Below are 19,809 nucleotides of genomic sequence, written 5' to 3' on the forward strand. Positions count from 1 at the left end.
TTGTCATCATGGGTAGGTGTGATGATGTTTCAATGAACTTTATTGACCTTAAATGACCCGTTGTGATTGGTCTGTGTGTACAGAGGAGGGGCGGCCGCCCTCGGTGACAGAGAAACCGGATGTGGCTTTGACGTCAACCACTGGGGAGCGTGGGAGCTGGACCAGCCCAGCACACTCCATCCACGGCTCTGGGACCCATAGGAAACAACACCCCAACCTGCTCCGTAGAACATCCACTGCCTCAGGTAACACACACACACATTCTTGCTCATACTAGGGCCACAGGAGGGACACATACACTGTATGTCCAGTGCTGCAGTTGTTTCACAGTTGTAAGCCAACCTATCCTCTTCCAACAGTGGTTCTTTAAAACGTTTACATTTTGAGTGATTGCATGATCTCTGACCTGACAATGATGGTGAAAGTATCAGTTTCATCCTTAACAAATTGACGTGACTAGTCGTAATTACACCTAAGAGGTGACCCCCTAGTCAAGTTTAGAGGAGAGGATGGACTGTGTGTTTGGACTACTTCTTATTTACCCCACTGTTGTTTTGTATAGCTGTGAAGGATAGACATTCTTGACATTGACATTAGTTTTACATAGAGAGGCGCTAAGAATAATGGACGATGTGAGTAGCCTGACATCCATTCAAAACACTGATGTATGTCTTTTCTTTTTGCAGTGGACTGGCCATTATGGCCGGGTCAGGGTGAGGGCCTTCTATACTGTGTGATTGATAAGATCTCCAAAATGGTTTTGCGCCTGATTTTAACAACCTCCTTTCAGAGTGGCTGGCTAACCCAAGCACCTGAGTGGTTTTGTGTGTTTGGTTGATTGAACTATATTTTGGCATGTGTCGATGAAGTGCCTTCTCGTGTTGGTTTGTTGCCAACACTGATATTTGGAAAGTTGTGTGTTTTTGCATAATGATATAAGAACTAATATGCTCCCTTTTATGTTTCTTACTTAATTGCGGTATCTGTTTTTAATTGTATTCATATGAACCATAATTGTTCACTAGAGCCTAGTTTATGGAAATGATATACCGATAAGCTTCTGTTGTGCCGTTGTGCAGTCCTTTTTAAACTAACCTGCCATTATCAAAAGTAAATCCTTGTAGACATTTTATTGTACATTTCCAAGCCCATATTGGACTATAGCCTACAGTCTCTTTAGAGAGGTATAGAAGGGGCTCTCTGTCTCCCTCCTTTACCTTTCTGCATTTTATTTGCATGAAAAGGGAGCATTTGCCTGGTTAGGTGAAGTGTGTTTTATGAAGTGTATGCTGAATGTTTGCACCATGTGTGCTCCTAGAGGGCCGTAGGAAACCAGAAACCCCCCTGAGCACTCACGACCCCCGTACGGCTGTTCAGCTCCGCACTGCTCTGAAAAGACTCAAGGAGATCATGGAGGGAAAGAGCCAGGTATCTATCATGCCATTTCCCCATCACCACATTAACTCATTAAGCCATCACCCCATTAACTCATTAAGCCATCACCCCATTAACTCATTAAGCCATCACCCCATTAACTCATTAAGCCATCACCCCATTAACTCATTAAGCCATCACCCCATTAACTCATTAAGCCATCACCCCATTAACTCATTAAGCCATCACCCCATTAACTCATTAAGCCATCACACCATTAACTCATTAAGCCATCACCCCATTAACTCATTAAGCCATCACCCCATTAACTCATTAAGCCATCACTCCATTAACTCATTAAGCCATCACTCCATTAACTCATTACGCCATTACTTCATCTTGCCAAGTAGCCCATTGGCCCATCACGCCAAGTAGCCCATTGGCCCATCACGCCAAGTAGCCCATCACACCAGGTAGCCCATTGGCCCATCACACCAAGTAGCCCATTGGCCCATCACGCCAAGTAGCCCATTGGCCCATCACGCCAAGTAGCCCATCACACCAGGTAGCCCATTGGCCCATCACACCAAGTAGCCCATCACACCATTACACAGTTGCTGTTGTTTATTGTACCTCACGTCACACTGCTGTTGGTTATTGTACCTCACGTCACACTGCTGTTGTTTATTGTACCTCACGTCACACTGCTGTTGGTTATTGTACCTCACGTCACACTGCTGTTGGTTATTGTACCTCACGTCACACTGCTGTTGGTTATTGTACCTCACGTCACACTGCTGTTGGTTATTGTACCTCACGTCACACTGCTGTTGGTTATTGTACCTCACGTCACACTGCTGTTGGTTATTGTACCTCACGTCACACTGCTGTTGGTTATTGTACCTCACGTCACACTGTTGGTTATTGTACCTCACGTCACACTGCTGTTGGTTATTGTACCTCACGTCACACTGCTGTTGGTTATTGTACCTCACGTCACACTGTTGGTTATTGTACCTCACGTCACACTGCTGTTGGTTATTGTACCTCACGTCACACTGTTGGTTATTGTACCTCACGTCACACTGCTGTTGGTTATTGTACCTCACGTCACACTGCTGTTGGTTATTGTACCTCACGTCACACTGCTGTTGGTTATTGTACCTCACGTCACACTGCTGTTGGTTATTGTACCTCACGTCACACTGCTGTTGGTTATTGTACCTCACGTCACACTGCTGTTGGTTATTGTACCTCACGTCACACTGCTGTTGGTTATTGTACCTCACGTCACACTGCTGTTGGTTATTGTACCTCACGTCACACTGCTGTTGGTTATTGTACCTCACGTCACACTGCTGTTGGTTATTGTACCTCACGTCACACTGTTGGTTATTGTACTGTTGGTTATTGTACCTCACGTCACACTGCTGTTGGTTATTGTACCTCACGTCACACTGCTGTTGGTTATTGTACCTCACGTCACACTGCTGTTGGTTATTGTACCTCACGTCACACTGCTGTTGGTTATTGTACCTCACGTCACACTGTTGGTTATTGTACCTCACGTCACACTGCTGTTGGTTATTGTACCTCACGTCACACTGTTGGTTATTGTACCTCACGTCACACTGCTGTTGGTTATTGTACCTCACGTCACACTGCTGTTGGTTATTGTACCTCACGTCACACTGCTGTTGGTTATTGTACCTCACGTCACACTGCTGTTGGTTATTGTACCTCACGTCACACTGCTGTTGGTTATTGTACCTCACGTCACACTGCTGTTGGTTATTGTACCTCACGTCACACTGCTGTTTATTGTACCTCACGTCACACTGCTGTTTTACTCACCATTGCTCTACTGCAGCTTGTTTTTATTTAGAGTAATATAACCTAGCTAACAATCACAGTCACACACAGGCAACTGTTCCAAATATAGGACAGCATGTTAAGACCCCTCTTATTCTTCAAAAGGAGGTGGTTATTGTTTCATCTGACCGTTTGATTTCAGTGAAACCGTTTCCGTATACATTTACATTTACATTTAAGTCATTTAGCAGACGCTCTTATCCAGAGCGACTTACAAATTGGTGCATTCACCTTATGACATCCATATACTTTAATAAGACGTCTTCAGAAAATCAAATCAAACTTTGTCACATTACAGTGAAATGCTGAATACACCAGGTGTAGACCTTACAGTGAAATGCTGAATACACCAGGTGTAGACCTTACAGTGAAATGCTTACTTACAAGCCCTTAACCAACAATGCAGTTTCAAGAAAATTTGAAATAAGAATAACAAATGATGAAATAGCATCAGTAAATAACAATAGCAGGGCTATATACAGGGGCTATATACAGGGGCTATATACAGGGGCTATATACAGGGGCTATATACAGGGGCTATATACAGGGGGTACCGGTACAGAGTCAATGTGCGGGGGCACCGGTGTAGAGGTAATTAACAACACCGTTGTTAATAGAATAGATACATAAAGAAGTCTAGGCTCATGACGCATTACAAACCTCTGGGATTGGTTGCAGGACAGTGACCTGAAGCAGTACTGGATGCCAGACAGTCAGTGTAAAGAGTGCTACGACTGCAACGAGAAGTTCACCACCTTCCGCCGCCGACACCACTGTCGGCTTTGCGGACAGATCTTCTGCAGCCGCTGCTGCAACCAGGAAATCCCTGGCAAGTTTATGGGCTACACGGGTGAGTGCTTTGGGGAGGGGGAGGCTCACAGGAGTGGGTGGGGGGGCAGCCCCGAAAGTTGTTCCCAAAGCAGGGTCACAGTGTGTTAAAGACCACAGGCCCTACTGGTTTAAACTCCAGTTTGAATTCAATGCTTTGTTAGATGTGTTGCAGGAAACACTAGGAGGTCTACCTCTGGGGATATGTATACACAGAGGCCTATGGGCACTCAGCATGGTGTGTGTGTGTTTTCTGCCGTGGTTGTGTGTGTTTTCTGCCGTGGTTGTGTGTGTTAGCAAAGTTGTATTTTGGGTAAGTTGACTGGTTGACCAGTAGTGTTTGAGCACACCTTGTTTGAAATATCCCTGAACATTGCTGTGATGTGAGAATCTGAGACCAATGACACATCTGTTTGACCTTTGATGATGCTGTGATGTGACCTAACCATGCCATGCAGTGACCACACCACAGTAACCACAATACTGCCTCCATCCTAGCTCATAGCAGGACCTGCTCTTCCTCTCACTGACTCCTCCCCTCTCTCGGGCTCTTTCCCTTCCTCCATTGCACCTACCTATCTCTCTCCTCGCCTCTCTCTCTCCTATCCTCTTCTCTTCATCCCTCCCTCCATTGTTACTGTGTGTAGGAGACCTGCGGGCCTGCACCTACTGCCGTAAGATCGCTCTGAGCTACTCCCAGTCTGCAGATTCTGGCTCCATTGGAGAGGACCTGTCTGCTCTGTCTGACTCCTCCGTCAGCTCCGTCTGCATCCTGGAACCCAGCGAGCCTCGCACCCCGGTCGGAGGACGCAAGTCCAGCCGTAACATCTTCCTAGAGGAGGACCTGGCCTGGCAGAGGTGAACTAAGAGGAGACAGAGAGCAGAGGAACCTCTGTGAGGAACCATGCATGCCCCACAGAATTAAATAGATCAATATACAATAACATGTTATTATATCTCTACGGCATGCACACCTCCCTCGCATGGACCCCTAGTCAATCGTCCCGTTCCATTCCCCTCATACAAAAGATGCATGCACTCCTCCTTCGCATCAACTTCCAGTCATCTATTTGTTCCCCTGCCTCACCTTTTTTCTCAGTGTTTTCTTTCTCTCTGTGTATGTCCTCCATGCTTCTCTCTGTGTATGTCCTCCATGTTTCTCTCTGTGTATAGCCTCCATGCTTCTCTCTGTGTATAGCCTCCATGTTTCTCTCTGTGTATAGCCTCCATGCTTCTCTCTGTGTATAGCCTCCATGTTTCTCTCTGTGTATAGCCTCCATGCTTCTCTCTGTGTATAGCCTCCATGCTTCTCTCTGTGTATAGCCTCCATGCTTCTCTCTGTGTATAGCCTCCATGTTTCTCTCTGTGTATAGCCTCCATGTTTCTCTCTGTGTATGTCCTCCATGCTTCTCTCTGTGTATGTCCTCCATGTTTCTCTCTGTGTATGTCCTCCATGTTTCTCTCTGTGTATGTCCTCCATGTTTCTCTCTGTGTATAGCCTCCATGTTTCTCTCTGTGTATAGCCTCCATGTTTCTCTCTGTGTATAGCCTCCATGTTTCTCTCTGTGTATAGCCTCCATGTTTCTCTCTGTGTATAGCCTCCATGTTTCTCTCTGTGTATAGCCTCCATGTTTCTCTCTGTGTATAGCCTCCATGTTTCTCTCTGTGTATAGCCTCCATGTTTCTCTCTGTGTATAGCCTCCATGTTTCTCTCTGTGTATAGCCTCCATGTTTCTCTCTGTGTATAGCCTCCATGTTTCTCTCTGTGTATAGCCTCCATGTTTCTCTCTGTGTATTCCTACTCTCATCTTTGTCTTTTCCTTCAAATGCAGAGTTGAAGAGACAGAGGAGAGAGACACACTATGCGCTCTTCACCCCCCATGTCCTCTCCCTCCCTGCCCACTCCCCTCCGCCTGTCCTTTTCTTCCCCTGTATACTGGGTGGGTTCTTTCTCCCAGTATGGTCCACTTTCATTGGATGTCTTTTATTGAAAACCATCTCTCAGCAATTTTTCAGATCCATTTTATAATCATAAATTGTCAATGCAAAAAACAAGCAAATTATGAAAAGAAATTGGGGTTGTGTTTTTCAAAGACAGACCTTGTTTGATTTTGTCAGAGAACGCATGCTATTGTGTAATTGATTACCACTAGCAACATTCCATCCCATTAAACCACGTGCCCCAATTTGAGCTAATAACATTCCATCCCATTAAACCACGTGCCTTGCTTTGAGCTAATAACATTCCATCCCATTAAACCACGTGCCTTGCTTTGAGCTAATAACATTCCATCCCATTAAACCACGTGCCTTGCTTTGAGCTAATAACATTCCATCCCATTAAACCACGTGCCTCGCTTTGAGCTAATAACATTCCATCCCATTAAACCACGTGCCCCGCTTTGAGCTAATAACATTCCATCCCATTAAACCACGTGCCCCGCTTTGAGCTAATAACATTCCATCCCATTAAACCACGTGCCTCGCTATGAGCTAATAACATTCCATCCCATTAAACCACGGGACTCGCTTTGATCCAATCCAATACTCTTGCTCCTAACGACATGTCTCAAAGAAACTATTTGTCCCTTTCTCTCCTGGTGTAGAAACACTGAGATTGGGATGAGAAAGAAGTGAGTCCTGCTGTTGTTCATATGGCCAGCTTGTAACAGTTTTGGCTTTCTTTTACTTTTGAGTTGAGCCTTACCCTTCGAGCCCTACCATATTGACACTTCTGCATACGTCTACCATAACTAGTTACTGTAGTGTTACTTGGACGTCAAAGTCAAATGATTTAGTTCAGGTATGAATTAGTTTGCGTGTGTGACAGTTTGATTCACCAGGAGTCTCAGAGCAGAGGTATGAATTCTAGACTGACTGGGCTTCAAGAGGATGGAGGCAAGTCCCCAATAAGGAAGCGGTGAGTGTCTGCTTTTGGTCCATATTTTTATCGAACCCTTTTACAGCTAGTTTTTTCCCAACTCTGTTCAGGGCTTGTATTTTGGAGCCCTGTTCTCTGATGGTGCACCCTACCGAGAGAGATGTACGTTGTATATACAAAAGTATGTGGACACCCATTAAAATGAGTGGATTCAGCTATTTTAGCCACACCCATTGCTGACAGGTGTATTAAATCGTTGCAACACTCACTACCGAGTTCCAAACTGCCTCTGGAAACAATGTCAGCACAAGAGCAGTTCGTCGGGAGCTTCATGAAATATTTTATTTTCCGTGGCCAAGCAGCCTCACACAAGCCTAACATGCTGACCAGACCGGACACGTCGCGTGCGCGAGCGTTGCAAAATAAATGTAGAAATCCATGTTATTAAATTATTGCACCCACACTGCTCACGCACGCCAACGAGCGTCTGCGATGCCAAGGGCTAAAATAGAACTCCTTTTATATTTCTGACGCAGATCGCGCTGCAAGTCCTGCCTCTCCCATCTCCTCATTGGTTTATAGAAGTAGGTACCCACGTGCCATCTCCTCATTGGTTTATAGAAGTAGGTACCCACGTGCCATCTCCTCATTGGTTATACCCACGTGGGTGATTGAAAGACAAACTGTTTTGCCAGTTTTTGTGGTAATACTATGAAAGTGTAGATGCGATCGCCATATAAGTTCAAAGATGAAAAAGCCTGGAAGGAGGAGAGATGACAAGAAATGATTCACTTGTCGGTTTTATGTGTGGATTAATTGTCGGAGTAGAGGACCTTGTGCATTTCAGGTCAAATGACAACTCAATGTTTATATCCCAGGACAAATTAGCTAGCAACAGCAAGCTAGCTAAATAGGACAAATTAGCTAGCAAGTGCAAGCTAACTAGCTAAATTGCCATACATGTTTAATGCTTTTCGACCTGTCCCCAAATTAATATAATTGGTTCAGAGTTTGTTTTGATATTTTAACCTGCGTGTCGTGATCGCGTTTAGTGTAGGGGGACAAAATACATTTATGCACGATAGCGCACGATGGTGCACACGCGCAGCCGGTTTGGGTTCCGTGTTAGATCACCATGTGGGATGCCAAGCGTCGGCTGGAGTGGTGTAAAGCTCGCCGCCATTGAACTCTGGAGCAGTGGAAACACAATCTCCTTCACCATTTGGCAGTCCGACGAACAAATTTGGGTTTGGTGGATGCCAGAAGAACGCTGCCTGTCCCAATGCATAGTGCCAACTGTAAAGTTTGTTGGAGGAGGAAAAATGGTCAGGCTGTTTTTCATGGTTTGAGCTCGGCCCCTTAGTTCCAGTGAAGGGACATCTTAACGCTACAGCATACAATGACATTCTAGACAATTCTGCGGTTCCAACTTTGTGGCAACAGTTTGAGGAAGGCCCTTTCCTGTTTCAGCATGACGGTTGTGCACAAAGCGAGTTCCATACAGAAATGGTTTGTCGAGATCGGTGTGGAAGAACTTGACTGCCCTGCACAGAGCCCTGGCCTCAACCCCATTGAACAGCTTTAGGATAAATTAGAGCGCCGACTGCGAGCCAGGCCTCATCACCCAACTAAATCAGTGCCGACCTCACTAATGGTCTTGTGGCTGAATGGAAGCAAGTCATTGCAGAAATGTTCCAACATCTAGTGGAAAGCCTTCCCAGATGAGTGGAGGCTGTTATAGCAGCAAGGGGCGACCAAACCCATGTTAATGCCTATGATTTTGGAATGCGAAGTTCAAGGTTTCTCCCCCACATGCACACACACACACACACATACTCAAAGAAATAGGGTGCAGAATGCCCTGCAGGTCCTGTAATGCCATCCCTGTCATATCCAGGTCAGCCAGTGTGACCAACCTGTCCCTGGACCCGTCTGGCTCCTCCATGTTGCCCTCCTATGACAGCTCAGTGAGCCCCCAGACCAGTAGGACCATGCCCAAACCTGACCACAGTGAAGAGGAGAGGAAGATACTGCTGGTAAGGATTCTATCTCTTTCTTTACTTTCCTCTTTCCCCTTCTATCCATCTCTGTATCCCTTTCTCTCACTCTCTCCATCTTGTCCTTACGCTCTCCCTCTCCATCTTGTCCTTACGCTCTCCCTCTCCATCTTGTCCTTACGCTCTCCCTCTCCATCTTGTCCTTACGCTCTCCCTCTCAAATCAAATCAAATTTATTTATATAGCCCTTCGTACATCAGCTGATATCTCAAAGTGCTGTACAGAAACCCAGCCTAAAACCCCAAACAGCAAGCAATGCAGGTGTAGAAGCACGGTGGCTAGGAAAAACTCCCTAGAAAGGCCAAAACCTAGGAAGAAACCTAGAGAGGAACCAGGCTATGTGGGGTGGCCAGTCCTCTTCTGGCTGTGCCGGGTGGAGATTATAACAGAACATGGCCAAGATGTTCAAATGTTCATAAATGACCAGCATGGTCGAATAATAACAAGGCAGAACAGTTGAAACTGGAGTCATCATGTCAGGTAGTCCTGGGGCACGGTCCTAGGGCTCTCCATCTTGTCCTTACGCTCTCCCTCTCCATCTTGTCCTTACGCTCTCCATCTTGTCCTTACGCTCTCCCTCTCCATCTTGTCCTTACGCTCTCCCTCTCTCCATCTTGTCCTTACGCTCTCCCTCTCTCCATCTTGTCCTTACGCTCTCCCTCTCTCCATCTTGTCCTTACGCTCTCCCTCTCTCCATCTTGTCCTTACGCTCTCCCTCTCTCCATCTTGTCCTTACGCTCTCCCTCTCTCCATCTTGTCCTTACGCTCTCCCTCTCTCCATCTTGTCCTTACGCTCTCCCTCTCTCCATCTTGTCCTTACGCTCTCCCTCTCTCCATCTTGTCCTTACGCTCTCCCTCTCTCCATCTTGTCCTTACGCTCTCCCTCTCCATCTTGTCCTTACGCTCTCCATCTTGTCCTTACGCTCTCCATCTTGTCCTTACGCTCTCCCTCTCCATCTTGTCCTTACGCTCTCCCTCTCCATCTTGTCCTTACGCTCTCCATCTTGTCCTTACGCTCTCCATCTTGTCCTCCCTCTCTCCATCTTGTCCTTACGCTCTCCCTCTCTCCATCTTGTCCTTACGCTCTCCCTCTCTCCATCTTGTCCTTACGCTCTCCCTCTCTCCATCTTGTCCTTACGCTCTCCCTCTCTCCATCTTGTCCTTACGCTCTCCCTCTCTCCATCTTGTCCTTACGCTCTCCCTCTCTCCATCTTGTCCTTACGCTCTCCATCTTGTCCTTACGCTCTCCATCTTGTCCTTACGCTCTCCCTCTCGCCATCTTGTCCTTACGCTCTCCCTCTCTCCATCTTGTCCTTACGCTCTCCCTCTCTCCATCTTGTCCTTACGCTCTCCCTCTCTCCATCTTGTCCTTACGCTCTCCCTCTCTCCATCTTGTCCTTACGCTCTCCCTCTCTCCATCTTGTCCTTACGCTCTCCCTCTCTCCATCTTGTCCTTACGCTCTCCCTCTCTCCATCTTGTCCTTACGCTCTCCCTCTCTCCATCTTGTCCTTACGCTCTCCATCTTGTCCTTACGCTCTCCATCTTGTCCTTACGCTCTCCCTCTCTCCATCTTGTCCTTACGCTCTCCCTCTCTCCATCTTGTCCTTACGCTCTCCATCTTGTCCTTACGCTCTCCCTCTCTCCATCTTGTCCTTACGCTCTCCCTCTCTCCATCTTGTCCTTACGCTCTCCCTCTCTCCATCTTGTCCTTACGCTCTCCATCTTGTCCTTACGCTCTCCATCTTGTCCTTACGCTCTCCCTCTCTCCATCTTGTCCTTACGCTCTCCCTCTCTCCATCTTGTCCTTACGCTCTCCACGCTCTCCATCTTGTCCTTACGCTCTCCCTCTCTCCATCTTGTCCTTACGCTCTCCCTCTCTCCATCTTGTCCTTACGCTCTCCCTCTCTCCATCTTGTCCTTACGCTCTCCATCTTGTCCTTACGCTCTCCCTCTCGCCATCTTGTCCTTACTCTCTCCCTCTCACCATCTTGTCCTTACGCTCTCCCTCTCTCCATCTTGTCCTTACTCTCTCCCTCTCTCCATCTTGTCCTTACTCTCTCCCTCTCGCCATCTTGTCCTTACGCTCTCCCTCTCTCCATCTTGTCCTTACGCTCTCCCTCTCACCATCTTGTCCTTACGCTCTCCCTCTCTCCATCTTGTCCTTACGCTCTCCCTCTCACCATCTTGTCCTTACTCTCTCCCTCTCACCATCTTGTCCTTACTCTCTCCCTCTATTTTCTTTCTAGCCCTGTCTGTATATTTACACTCCATTGTTGGCAAAGCATACAATAAAAACAGATTTTTCACTGACTGACTTTCATGACATGTAGGACTCGTCCCAGCTCAAAGACCTGTGGAAGAAGATTTGTAACAACAGTACTGGCATGGAGTTCCAGGACCACCGCTACTGGCTCCGTACATACCCCAACTGCATTGTGGGGAAGGAGCTGGTCAACTGGCTGCTGAGGAGTGGAACCATCTCCACCAGGTATAGACATACTGTATCATGGCTACCTGACTGATGTCTGAATAACTATATTGTAGAAAGAAGAGATTACATGAGTTAGGAAATGTTTTCTCTCTTGCCTACATCTCTCTCACTCTTCCATCTTTCTTGCTCTTCCATCTTGCTCACTCCTTCACTCTCGCTCGCCCTTCCATCTTTCTCTCGCTCTGTCTGTCTGTCTGTCTGTCTCACTCACTCATACTCTTGCAGGGCCCAGGCGATAGCCATTGGTCAGGCTGTGGTAGACGGTCGTTGGTTGGACTGTGTCACTCACCACGACCAGCTGTTCAGGGATGAGTACGCTCTCTATCGCCCCCTCCAGGTGAGATACTGTTTTGTGGGAATAAGGGGACGAGTCTGCCTACTTCTCCCTATAGCCACTTGGTTTATTACATGTAGCCACTCCTCCAACAACTTTGTGCAGCAGTGATGCCACTGCAGCCGAACGGCGCTAAAAGCTCACCACACTTCAATTAAGAGGGTGATGGTGATGGTGAGGATGATGATCGTGATGTTCTGTCTTCTCTTCAGAGCACAGAGTTCTCTGAGACCCCGTCTCCTGACAGTGACAGTGTCAACTCTCTGGAGGGACACTCAGAACCCTCCTGGTTCAAAGACATCAAGTTTTGCGACAGTGACACAGACCAGGTGGCTGACGAGAATGACTATGTCACGGCCAGTATGTATCCCAGCATGCCTTGTGACTTTAGCCCTCAGGCTAAACATTACAACAACCAGCATCATGTCTATGCCTGCTTTCTTCATAAAGGTCCAATGCAGCCATTTTCTTCTCAATATCAAATCATTTCTGGGTACCAGTGAAGTACTTTACTGTGATTGTTTTCAATTCAAATGGTCATAAAGCAAGAATTTAGCTCGGACTGTGAGTGGGGAGGGGAAAACTGAACTAGCTGTCATTGGCAGAGCGGTTTGGAACTCTTTCTTATTGGTCTATTAACCAATTTATCGCCCGGTGATGTCAGCAGGCAGGCCAAAAGTTAATCCCACCAAAACAGGCTGAAATGTCAGGCAGTCTTTTCAAACAGTGGGTACACTAAAAGGGCATTATCATCATTTCCAACCTCAGTGTGAAAATATACAAGTCAGAAGTTTACATACACCTTAGCCAAATACATTTAAACTCAGTTTTTCCACAATTCCTGACATTTAATACTAGTAATAATTCTCTGTTTTAGCTCAGTTAGGACACCACTTTATTTTAAGAATGTGAAATGTCAGAATAGAATAGTAGAGTGATTTGAGCTTTTATTTTATTCCCAGTGGGTCAGAAGTTTACATACACTCAATTAGATTTGATAGCATTGCCTTTAAATTGTTTAACTTGGGTCAAATGTTTCAGGTAGCCTTCCACCAGCTTCCCACAATAAGTTGGGTGAATTTTGGTCTATTCCTCCGGACAGAGCTGGTGTAACTGAGTCAGGTTTGTAGGCCTCCTTGCTCGCACACCCTTTTTCAGTTCTGTCCACACATTTTCTATGTGATTGAGGTCAGGGCTTTGTGATGGCCACTCCAATACCTTGACTTTGTTGTCCTTAAGCCATAACTGTGGAAGTATGCTTGGGATCATTGTTAATTTGTAAGACCCATTTGTGACCAAGCTTTAACTTCCTTACCGATGTCTTGAGATGTTGTTTCAATATATCCACATAATTTTCCTCCCTCATGATGCCATATATTTTGTGAAATGTTACCAGTCCCTGCTACAGCAATGCAGCAAAGCACCCCCACAACATGATGTTGCCACCCCCGTGCTTCACAGTTGGGATGGTGTTCTTTGGCTTGCAAGCCTGCCCCTTTTTCCTCCAAACATAACGATGGTCATTATGACCAAACAGTTCTATTTTTGTTTCATCAGACCAGAGGACATCTTTGTCCCCATGTGCAGTTGCAAACCGTAGTCTGGCTTTTTTATGTCGGTTTTGGAGCCGTGGCTTCTTCCTTGCTGAGCCACCTTTCAGGTTATGTCGATACAGGACTAGTTTTACTGTGGATATAGATACTTTTGTGCCTGTTTTCTCCAGCATCGTCACAAGGTCCTTTGCTGTTGTTCTGGGATTGATTTGCACTTTTCGCACCCAAGTACATTCATCTCTAGGAGACAGAACGCTTCTCCTTCCTGAGCGGTATGACGGCTGCGTGGTCCCATGGTGTTTATACTTTTATACATACTATTGTTTGTACAGATGAACGTGGTACCTTCAGGTGTTTTGAACTTGTGGAGGTCTCCAATTTATTTTCTGAGGTCTTGGCTGATTTATTTTGATTTTCCCATGATGTCAAGCAAAGAGGCACTGAGTTTGAAGGTAGGCCTTGAAATACATCTGCAGGTACACCTCCAATTGACTCAAATTATGTCAATTAGCCTATCAGAAGCATCTAAAGACATGACATAATTTTCTGGAATTTTCCAAGCTGTTTAAATGCACAGTCAACTTTGTGTATGTAAACTTCTGACCCACTGGATTTGTGATACAGTGAATTATAAGTGAAATAATCTGTCTGTAAACAATTGTTGGAAAAATGACTTGTGTCATGCACAATGTAGATGTCCTAACCGACTTGCCAAAACTATAGTTTGTTAACAAGAAATTTGTGGAGTGGATGAATAACGAGTTTTCATTACTCCAACCTAAGTGTATGTAAACTTCCGACTTCAACTGTATATAAAAGACAGGTAAATCACATTTTTGACTGCACTAAGCCTTTAATATTGAGAGTAAACAATAGGTAGTTAGTTGACTCTTTGTAATGTCTCTGAGATTTTTCTTAGTATTTCTCTTACTACTGAGCTCTTGAACTATATAACTAGTGTGTACTCCCCCTCCATGCTGCTATGCATCAACAAGACAAATTACATGTTTTTAATGTGCTAATAAAGATCTAACAATTAATCAATCAATCAATCAATGCACCCCCTCCCCCTCGTCAGACTCATCCAACCCCAGTAAGAGGACGTCAGTCAGTAGTTTCCAGTCAGCGGTGGACAGTGACTCTGCTGCTTCCATCAACCTCAATATGGAGCAGGACAACGTCAACTTCCACATCAAGAAACAGTCCAAGTACCCCCATGTACCACCGCTCCCCAAGGAGCAGAAAGGTATGGTGCAACAAACACACACACTGTTCCACCCTGAACAGGGACAGTCCTATCCCTCTTCACTAGAATGTCTTGCTGAAAGAAAACGCCTTAACATAGATGTTTATTTTGATCGAATCACCTAAATCTGCAATAGCATACAAAGAGGAACTTAATCTATTTGTTTGCTCAGCCAGGTCCCATAACTCTTATGTTTATGGAAGGTGGAGTTGTGTGTTTATGCGTTTCTCCTCTTTCTCTCTCCTGTATCAGAGTACCTGGTTTCAGAGGACGGAGGACAGAATATCTCCATCAGTGACGCTTTCATCAAAGGTAGGAACTCTCCACTTACTAGTGTAGTCTGGCTTCGTTATGGATATTTCTTTTTTGCAATTGGTACACTTTTCAACTCTTGAGCAGCTGTGTGTTCTTTCTATTGAACAAGCAGTTGGTACTGAACCTAATGTACTGTAGCTGTAAACCAAGCTATCGCTCTCTGTGTGCTGCAGAGTCCCTGTTTAACCGTCGTGTGGAGGAGAAAGCTAACGAGGTGCTGTTCACTCCTCTGGGCTGGCACCACAGCTCCCTGGACCAGCTCAGAGAGGAGAATGGAGAGAAGGAGGCCATGGAGAGGCTACTGTGAGTACTGTCAGACATCTTTAGAGGTTTGAAAGTTGCTCAAATGTTTGTCCAACCTTTTTTTTTGTTCATTAACTATGTATGTGAGTACATGAAATGCTAGGCACTAGTGAAGTGGGATGTTTGGAATGTAAAGACTAGTCTCTAGCCTACTAAATTGAAGTAGAATTAGAACTGGACATATGTCATTCTTTAGATGAAGCAGAGATCTCCTCTCAGTATGAATTAGTGTACTATGGTGGTATGTAAACATTTTTAGCTGGTGACTTTGCATGTTATACTGGCCAAAAAACACGCTGTTTTCTCTTGCAAAGAAAACGGCTAACGTCTCTCCCCCTCCACAGCTCTGCCAACCACAGCCACATGATGGCGCTGCTGCAGCAGCTGCTGTACAGCGAGTCCCTGTGCCTCTCCTGGCGTGACATCATCGTTCCTGTGGTGAGGCAGGTAGTGCAGACGGTGCGGCCGGACGTTCGCAGTTGTGATGATGACATGGACATCAGACAACTGGTTCACGTCAAGAAGGTACCTTGCTGATAGTGCTCTATTCTAACTTGAGATCTGGTTGATTAACTTGACTTTCCTTGCAAGTCTCCATATTGACCTCAATGAACGATTTAAGCAAAAGTCTGCGTTGCCTGCATTTCTTTCAACTGTGAATCAGGTCTTTGTCATTTGGCTTTACTTAGACTGCACATACTGCAGGAGTAGACTGATAGGTGACCAAAATGGCTGTCTTCTTAAACTTCATTCTTTCTGGGGGTGGGGGGGGTTTGTTGTTTTTTAGATTCCTGGAGGGAAGAAGTTTGACTCTGCGGTGGTGAATGGCTTTGTCTGTACCAAGAACATTGCTCACAAAAAAGTAAGTTCCCTTCTCTTATGTAACAGCTACCATCTCTCCTTGTAAACACAGTCAGAGGGACACAGTTTATTGCTTGTCTGTGAACTCAATAAAGTACAATTTGATCATATTTTAGATGAACTCGTACATCAAGAACCCCAAGATCCTGCTTCTGAAGTGTTCTATAGAGTATCTCTACAGAGAGGAGACCAAGTTCACCTGCATTGACCCCATTGTGCTTCAGGTCAGCCTGTTAGTCATTCATTTGCTAGCACCCATCCACAATTTCTAGGAATTAAGAAAAAGAAAATGTAATCTTTGTCAGTGTCTTTGTTACCCAGGAGCATGAGTTTCTGAAGAACTATGTTCAGCGTATAGTGGACGTGCGTCCCAACCTGGTGCTGGTAGAGAAGACCGTGTCTCGTATCGCTCAGGACATGCTGCTGGAGCACGGCATCACACTGGTTATCAACGTCAAACCGGTCAGTAGCTCTCTATACTGCTAGTAAAAAATGATTAACTGGTGTTATCAATGTCAAACCGGTCAGTAGCTCTCTGTACTGCTAGTAAAAAATGATTAACTGGTGTTATCAACGTCAAACCAGTTGGTATTGCCCTGCCATCTCTCTAGCTCTCTGTACTAGCTAGACTAGCCTGGGTTGTTTCCAAACCCACCTTTATCAAGCTTAAGAACATCTTACTTGTGTAGATTTTGTTAGTTTATTTTTATTACATTTTTTTGCAAATAGATTTGGGTTCTATCAATGTAATTGACTGCATCATTTACAATCATATATATTTTACACACACACACAGTACCAGTCAGAAGTTTGGGCACATCTACTCATTCAAGGGTTTTTCTTTATTTCTACTATCTTGTACATTGTAGAATAATAGTGAAGACATCAAAATGAAATGGAATCATGTAGTAACCAAAAGAGTGTTAAACAATTCAAGCAATATTTCAGATTATTCAAAGTAGCCACCCTTTGCCTTGATGGCAGCTTTTCACACTCTTGGCATTCTCTCAACTAGCTTCCATGAGGTGGTCACCTGGAATGCATTTCAATTAACAGGTGTGCCTTGTTAATTTGTGAAATTTCTGTGACCATTTTCCCAAGCGTCTCTGAGCAGTCAGACCTTTTATTATTTTGTGCTGCTAGGGCCACAGTAACCTCCCCCATGGGATACTGCAGCTAGTGTTTCATTACTCTTTATGATTGTGTCTGTTGCCATGTTAGCCCGTTCTTCTGCTTAATCCGTGCAACTGTCTATTAGCTGTTCCTGCCCTCAGTCTCTCTTCCCCACCTCTGGTTCTCTGCAGCAAGTCTTGGACAGGGTGAGTCGTATGACCCAGGGGGACCTGGTCATGTTCATGGACCAGCTGCTCACCAAGCCTCGACTGGGAACCTGCCAAAAGTTCTACCTACACTCCTTCCAGCTGGCCAACAGTGAGTGGAAACTACTCTGCCCTCAACATGCTGCTTTTAGTGTACATCTTTACATATCTACATTTTTAAATCTCTTTACCTTCGCTGTTGGAAGCCGTTCATAACACTTATTTCACTTAAATAATCCAACACATGAAACCAACACACTGCAACCGGGTGCTTTCATTCACAACGTCCTCCAGCCTAGACTAGATGTATCTACATGCTCATTCTGACTCTCCTGAGTGCCACATCACAACTATGTAATATGTTCTCCTCTTTCCCTTCTCTGTGACAGATGAGTTGAAGACTCTGATGTTCTTTGAGGGCTGCCCTCCCCAGCTAGGCTGTACCATAAAGCTTCGCGGGGCGTCTGAGTACGAGCTGGCCCGGGTTAAAGAGATCATCATCCTCATGGTGTGTGTGGCCTACCACTCCCAGCTAGAGATATCCTTCCTCATGGATGAGTTTGCCATGCCTCCCAGCCTGGCCAAGACCAGCTTCCCCTGTCTCCTGGAGAGCACTACCGTCGAGGAGGAGGAGAGCCAGGAAATTGAGACCGACCAGAGCACCCTCTTCCAGGGAGGAGAGACTGTGCTAGGGGACGAGGAGGAGAATTCTGTATCGGAATCCTCCTCGCCTAAAGATGTCGAGGTTGTCAAAGTTGCCAAGACCCAACTCCTGTCCTCCTCATCCTCCCTGGTGGCCGAGGGGATGGAGTCAGCAGAGGTCATGACCTCCACGCCGTTGCCCAATCCCCTGGCGCCGCCACCACCCTACCTAATTGATGACCTGGAGGAGTTAACAGATGAGATTGGGCTGGAGCAGGGGGAGGAGGCTGAGGGGCGGAGCGGGTCAGGGGTTCTGGGGAGGGGTGAGTCGCAGGAGGAGAGCTCTGCTTCGGAGATGGCCCCCAGGCTGTTCAGAGACCCCCTGCAGGATGACACAGGGCTGTTTGTCACAGAGCAGGTGAGGATTAAGGCTACATGCAGAAACACACGCATTTTAAAAACGACTTCCATTGTCCTCCAAGAGTGTCCAACGATATCCTTGACTGTTCTGTCACCGGGCAGGTGGCCTCGACGGACGACCATCTCAGGACGCTGACGGCAGGCTTCAAACAGGAGCTGAAGGACATCATCCTATGTGTCTCCCCCTTCATCACTTTCAGAGAGCCCTTCCTCCTCTCCCCCGCTGGTCTACGCTGCCCCAGCAGAGACTACTTTCCTCAACAGGTCTGTTTGTTTACATTGACTGTATTTATTGAATGTTTTTCAACCTTTATTTTTTTTTGTTCAGTAATGTATAATATCAGATAATCCGTTTATGTAACCATCAATTCCTCTGTACTCAGTACATCGTTGGTCATAGTGAAGATGTCTACAAAACATGGTAGTCATGCTTACGCAATATGCCATCTCATAACACTTAAGTGCTGGGCGAATGATCAATAAGATATTTTCATATTTGAGATGTAACATAGTAGCTCCTCGTGCAGGTGTACCTCTCCCCACTGCTCAACAAGGACTTCAAAGAACTAGACGGTCGACGTAAGCGACAACTCCTCAAAGACTCCACCCCATCAGGTGGAGGCATGGCCAACGGAGGCCCTCGCACCATCCAGGTGTTACCCTCCCACCGCCTTACCAGTGCCCGCATCGCAGAGCATCTGGGCAGCAGCCAGGACTTGGCCAAGATGCTGGCAGACTACCGTGCCCAAGGAGGCCGACTCCGACAGGAGGAGGCAGACCCCTTCGCCCAGCCCCTACCCCAGCCACCGGTCCGGGAGGCTCTGCCGTCCAAGCACCCCGTCAAGGCTGATAGTGAGGAGGAGAAGCCAGCGGGACAGAACGACATGACCTGGGCCTCCAAGGTAGTTAGGACACATCACAATATAGGAGGTAGATGGCGCAGATCTCCAACAGTCTCACTGGTGTATCTGTGAGTTAGATTGTTTGTAATGGAATAACTATCTTAAAATCTCCCTTAACCAGTGCTAGTTTACTGATCAATGTGCTACTGATGAGAGCTCACCACTTCCCTCACTCTCCAGAGATATTAAGTCAGGGCTGAAGAGAAGTGCTTTATTGCATTATGTGCTGTTTTTATGCTGTCGTTGACCACCATTACTTATGTGTTTCAGCTGGACTGCCTGAACCCAGTGAACCATCAGAGACTCTGTGTTCTGTTCAGCAGCTCCTCTGCCCAGTCCAACAACGCCCCCAACCCTTGCGTCAGTCCCTGGTAAACCCCACCCAACCCTGGTGGTCTTCAATACTACTT

At 46.1% G+C, this 19,809-nt stretch overlaps 1 protein-coding gene across 10 annotated transcripts in view; it reads left to right on the forward strand.

Annotated features, from left to right (window-relative positions):
• LOC118386357 (1-phosphatidylinositol 3-phosphate 5-kinase-like) overlaps positions 1–19,809 on the forward strand; it is a 35,481-nt gene that overhangs the window by 5,127 nt on the left and 10,545 nt on the right. For 5 of the 10 annotated variants that reach the window (XR_008139942.1, XM_052522803.1, XM_052522807.1 and 2 more), the window contains exons 3-25: positions 84–245; positions 687–713; positions 1,319–1,428; positions 3,925–4,096; positions 4,722–4,932; positions 5,907–6,014; positions 6,905–6,994; positions 8,853–8,991; positions 11,344–11,501; positions 11,730–11,841; positions 12,051–12,198; positions 14,470–14,637; positions 14,890–14,949; positions 15,126–15,255; positions 15,600–15,780; positions 16,043–16,117; positions 16,233–16,340; positions 16,438–16,578; positions 17,421–17,547; positions 17,825–18,495; positions 18,600–18,761; positions 19,025–19,399; positions 19,670–19,770. Coding sequence is in view for 9 of the 10 variants with exons in the window: in XM_052522803.1 (XP_052378763.1) it covers positions 84–245; positions 687–713; positions 1,319–1,428; positions 3,925–4,096; positions 4,722–4,932; positions 5,907–6,014; positions 6,905–6,994; positions 8,853–8,991; positions 11,344–11,501; positions 11,730–11,841; positions 12,051–12,198; positions 14,470–14,637; positions 14,890–14,949; positions 15,126–15,255; positions 15,600–15,780; positions 16,043–16,117; positions 16,233–16,340; positions 16,438–16,578; positions 17,421–17,547; positions 17,825–18,495; positions 18,600–18,761; positions 19,025–19,399; positions 19,670–19,770 (3,736 nt within the window). In the remaining variant the exon portion in view is untranslated. The remainder of the gene's footprint in view (positions 1–83; positions 246–686; positions 714–1,318; positions 1,429–3,924; positions 4,097–4,721; positions 4,933–5,906; positions 6,015–6,904; positions 6,995–8,852; positions 8,992–11,343; positions 11,502–11,729; positions 11,842–12,050; positions 12,199–14,469; positions 14,638–14,889; positions 14,950–15,125; positions 15,256–15,599; positions 15,781–16,042; positions 16,118–16,232; positions 16,341–16,437; positions 16,579–17,420; positions 17,548–17,824; positions 18,496–18,599; positions 18,762–19,024; positions 19,400–19,669; positions 19,771–19,809) is intronic. The other 5 variants (XM_052522804.1, XM_052522805.1, XM_052522809.1 and 2 more) reach the window with 5 other exon arrangements.

Source organism: Oncorhynchus keta, chromosome 7 (assembly GCF_023373465.1).
Source record: "Oncorhynchus keta strain PuntledgeMale-10-30-2019 chromosome 7, Oket_V2, whole genome shotgun sequence".
In the NCBI taxonomy this organism is placed as follows: Eukaryota; Metazoa; Chordata; class Actinopteri; order Salmoniformes; family Salmonidae; genus Oncorhynchus; species Oncorhynchus keta.